General features: G+C 45.6%; 1 protein-coding gene across 1 annotated transcript; it reads right to left on the bottom strand.

Annotated features, from left to right (window-relative positions):
* Nucleotides 1–2,838: 2,838 nt before the first annotated feature.
* LOC118858232 (BTB/POZ domain-containing adapter for CUL3-mediated RhoA degradation protein 1-like) lies at nt 2,839–3,977 on the bottom strand. Its single transcript, XM_036768720.1, is given in 2 exon segments — nt 2,839–3,888; nt 3,891–3,977. Coding segments are annotated over 2 exon segments (1,026 nt in total). The 3' UTR covers nt 2,839–2,949.
* Nucleotides 3,978–4,915: the final 938 nt, after the last annotated feature.

The raw sequence follows: 4,915 nt of genomic DNA, 5'->3' as shown, positions 1-4,915 counted from the left end.
CAGGAGCTGTAGCATTGATTTGATCACATTACATTACAATTCTCAGAGTTGGAGTAGGAAGATGAGGGGCAAGGCATGGGAAAGGAGGGCATACACATGGATCTTGGCCCGCAACAGATGCTCATCACTCAGAAGCACAGGATCCCAGGACAGGTGCTTGAGTTCTCAAAGGGAGGTGGAAGCTGGAGTGGAAGACAAGGGCAGTAAGAATGTTTAATAAATGTACACTGAATTGAATTGAATCCTATAGAAGGAATCACTCAAAATCAGAGTTGCCTTCAAACTAAGGACCACTACCTTGAAGAAAGGCAGTATCCAGTGTCAGTGTGGCCTAATCATTGCAATCTTAATTATGTTTAGTCATTCTGCCATCATCAGAGACTGGCACTATAGATAATATCAACAACTGATCATCTTTACCCTGATGTTCCTGATGTCCCTCCATGAAGACCACTATTATGGTGATGCTGTATAGTGCTGTGCTTGGAGTCAGTGCTTGGCTATTATGGAGAGATCACTAGATCTAGAGTGACAAGGCTTAAGTTTTTTTTTCTTTTTATTTTTTTTCCATATTTTTGTTATGTATTTAATATTTTTAGTTTTCAACATTGATTTCCACAAGATTTTGAGCTACAAATTTTCTCCCCATTTCTACCCCCCCCCCCACTTCAAGATGGCATATATTCTGATTACTCCTTTCCCCAGTCTGCCCTCCCTTCTGTCACTCCACTCCCCACCCCAATCCCCTTTCCCCTTACTTTCTCATAGGGCAAGATAGATTTCTATACCACATTGCCTGTTTATCTTATTTCTCAGTTGCATGTAAAAACAACTTTTTTTAGCATTTGTTTTTAGAACTTTGAGTTCCAAATTCTCTCCCTTCTTCCCTCCACATCCACCCTGTTTGAAAAGGCAAGCAATTCAACATAGGCCACACATGTATCATTATGCAAAACAATTCCATAATAGTCATGTTGTGAAAGACTAACTATATTTCCCTCCATCCCATCCTGTCCACATTTATTTAATTTTCTCCCATGACCCTGTCCCTTTTCAAAAGTGTTTGCTTTTGATGACCTCCTCCTCCAATCTGCTCTCCCTTCTATCATCCCCCGCCTCCTATCCCCTTCCCCTTATTTTTCTGTGGGGTAAGGTACCCAATTGATTATGTATGTTATTCCCTCCTTAAGTCGAATCCGATGAGAACAAGATTCACTCATTCCCTTTCACCTGACCCCTCTTCTCTTCCAACAGAACTGCTTTTTCTTGCCACTTTTATGTGAGATAATTTACTCCATTCTATCTCTTCTTTTCTCCTTCTCCCAATATATTCCTCTCACCTCTTAATTTCATTTTATTCAACTCACCCTATGCCCTCTGTCTATATATATACACATACATATATGTATGTATATTCCCTTCAACTACCCTAATACTGAGAAAGGTCTCATGAGTTACACGAAGTTTAGGAATGTAAACTTTAGTAAGTCCCTTATGATTTCTCTTTCCTGTTTACTTTTTCATACTTCTCTTGATTCTTGTATTTGAAAGTCAAATTTTCTAATTTAGCTCTGGTCTTCTCATCAAAAAAGCTTGAAAGTCCTCTATTTTATTGAAAATCCATATTTTGCCTTGGAGTATTATAAACAGTTTTGCTGGGTAGGTGATTCTTGGTTTTAATCTTAGCTGCTTTGACCTCTGGAATATCATATTCCAAGCCCTTTGATCCTTCAGTGTAGAAGCTGCTAGATCTTGTGTTATCCTAATTGCATTTCCACAATACTTGAATTGTTTCTTTCTGGCTGCTTGCAATATTTTTTCCTTGACCTGGGAACACTGGAATTTGGCAACAATATTTCTAGGAGTTTTCTTTTTGGTACCTTTTTCAAGAGGCAATCAGTGACTTCTTTCAATTTCCATTTTACCCTCTGGTTCTAGAATATCAGGCAGTTTTCCTTGATAATTTCTTGAAAAATGATGTCTAGTCTCTTTTTTTGATCATGGCTTTCAGGTAGTCCAATAATTTTTAAATTATCTCTCCTGGATCTATTCTCCAGGTCAGTGGGTTTTCCAATGAGATATTTCACATTGTCTTCTATTTTTTCATTCTTTTGGTTGTGTTTTATAATATCTTGATTTCTCATAAAGTCACTAGCTTCCACTTGTTCCAATCTAATTTTTAAGGTGGTATTTTCTTCAGCGGTCATTTGGACCTCTTTTCCCATTTGGCTAATTCTGCCTTTCAAGGCATTCTTCCCCTCATTGGCTTTTTGGTGCTCTTTTGACATTTGGGTTAGTGTATTTTTTTTTTATCCTTGCAATTCAACTTTATTTCAATAATTTAATAGAAAATAAAAATAAATAAGAAACAAGTAGGTAAGGAGGCCAGGCTGGGAAAGCCACAGGCCACTTTAGTACCAATCTAAGAAGGGACAAGGGCCAGGGACAGCATTGTAGGTTGTAAAATGTACAGGGGTAAAGGAATAGGCTTGGAATGTAGCAGATGGTTAAGGTCATGAGAAAAGCTTTGGCACATAATACATACTAAAAGGAAGTGAAAACATGGGCAGAACCATAATCCAAAACATGCACCTGTGATGGATGCAAAGATAGGGGAATGTAAGAACTGGAGGTAGGGAGAAGGTAGAGTAAGTGAGAACACCACATCCAAGCAGTTTGGAGGCAAAGATAACAAATGTGACATTTTGGGAAGCATTGCAGTATGTGCCTTGGAATGTACCATGTTGTTGATGGGCTTGGAGGAATAAGGAAGATAAAAGGGGCTAAACGTATTGTACCATAAATCTGAAATACCAAGTGGAAAGAGGAAATCCACGACTTGACCAGCAAAGCCGGGGCAGAAGTCATGGGAAGGGAGAGAATGGAAGCGTTAAGGTGGTGGGAACAACACGAGGGGAGAACAAATTCAAGGGCAGAGTGGGTGAAAGGTCAGTCCTTGAAGACAGCCTGCTGGCCATGGGGTCGCTCATCATGAGTAATGTGTCGTCTGACATGGAACCTTCGGACTCGATGCTCTCGTCCATCTTCATCTTCTCCCCGCCCAGCCCCCCCTCCTCCAGCAGCACCCCCAGTGGCCTCTAGGAGAGCAGGATCAGGCCCCCGGGGTGTCTCATAGATCAGAATGTTCAATGTTTCTTCAAAGATCCTTGCCTCTGGCAATTCAACCTTAGTTTGCTTCTTCTCGGTGGCATAAACAACGGAGGTACAGCAGACTTCGGCAATCTTTCGGCCCTGTCCATAAAAAGACCAGCAGCAGATCTCATCACCCAGCACATCTTTGAGAAAGAGCAGCCGCCCATGGAAGCGCAATGCCAGCTTGTCGAACAGCTCAATGTTTTTTAGTAGGTTGTCGTCCGACGTGCTGGTGTAGGAATATTTGTTGTTACTTCGATTGTGCAGCAGCTTCACCACCGGCTTAGAGGTGCTAGCCAGAAGCTGCTGCTCTTCCCGTGGAGATGTCACCATGGGAATAAGGCAGAGTGGGGAAAGGCTCTCACTCTTTTGCTGTAGAGCCATCTGGCAATCTTCAGCTAGCCCCTGCACCAAGTAGTACCGTGCCTCACCCAACAGCTCACCCAGCTCCCGAGGGCCCTCTGGAAGAGGCACTGACCCATCCCGAAGGTAGTTCAGGATTGTCCCAAAATGACGCCCACTCCTGTCGATCAGCACCCAACCTTCGGAGTCTGTGAGCACCTCCATTCGGCCACTGAACATAGCTTTGAGCATGGTGTCCTGCTTGGTCAGGGTCTGCAGCGTGGTGTAGTGCAGCGAGCCCCCCACGTTCAGCTTCACATACTTGCTACTCGGACTCAGCGGCTTGAGGTCATAGGCTGCGCCCCTGCCTGCGGCCCGGGGTGGGGGGGGGGAGGTGTGGGCGGCAGCGACGGGCCCGGGGGCTCGGGACCCCCAGGGGAGGGGGCTGCCGGGGATCCCGTGCCCGTGGCCTCGGCCGACATTCTGGCCACTCCCGCCCGAGGAGGCGGCGGCGGCGGCAGAAGCAAAATCACTCCGGTCCAGGCCCCAGGACGCTCCCCCGCTCCCAGGACCCCAGTCCTAGCCGCAACCTCGGACCCTGGTATTCAGACCCCGCCCCTCTCCGCGAGCCCTTCAATTCCCCACCCCGCCTCCCCCCGCCCCTACTCCCTCCACTCCCTCCCCTCCCTCCCGCCCACCCCACAATCCCCCCGCCCCAACTCGGCTCTATTCAGCACCCGGACTGCTCCGCAGCCCCATCTTGGCAGCGCTGCCCGGAAGTTAGGCCTAGTGTATTTTTTAATGTGTTATTTTCTTCAGTATTTTTTGGGTCTCCTTTAGCAAGTCATTGACTTGTTTTTCATGATTTTCTTGCATCACTCTCATTTCTCTTCCCAGTTTTTCCTCTACTTCTCTTACTTGCTTTTCCAAATCCTTTTTGACCTCTTCCATGGCCTGAGACCATTTCACATTTTTCTTGGAGGCTTTGACTTTATTGATTTCTTCCAGCTGTATGTTTTGATATTCTTTGTCACCAAAAAAGATTCTATAGTCTGAGTCTTTTTTCACTGCTTGGCCATGTTCCCAGCCAACTACTTGACCCTTGAGCTTTTTGTCAGGGTATGAGTGCCTTCAGAGTGGAGAGTACTTCATCTCAAGCATTAGGGGTCTTGCACTGCTGTTTTCAGAGCTACTTCTACTCCAGTCACCACAAGCTCTGCCACACCAGTGCTCTTCCTCCCTCAAGAACCACCAACCAGGACTGCAACCCAGATCCAAGCAGGGCAAAGCAAGAGAAACCTGCCTCTATGCCAGCAAAGCAATCCCTCCACTCCTGCTCTGATCTGCTGCTTGATTCGTCCCACTGGGTAGACCTGGGGCTGGAAGCAACTGCAGATGGAGCTCTGGAAGCAGCCACAGG

Source organism: Trichosurus vulpecula, chromosome 1 (genome assembly GCF_011100635.1).
Source record: "Trichosurus vulpecula isolate mTriVul1 chromosome 1, mTriVul1.pri, whole genome shotgun sequence".
NCBI lineage: Eukaryota > Metazoa > Chordata > Mammalia > Diprotodontia > Phalangeridae > Trichosurus > Trichosurus vulpecula.
The sequence above is the reverse complement of the archived record's forward strand: the minus strand, read 5'-3'. Positions and strand labels throughout refer to the sequence as shown.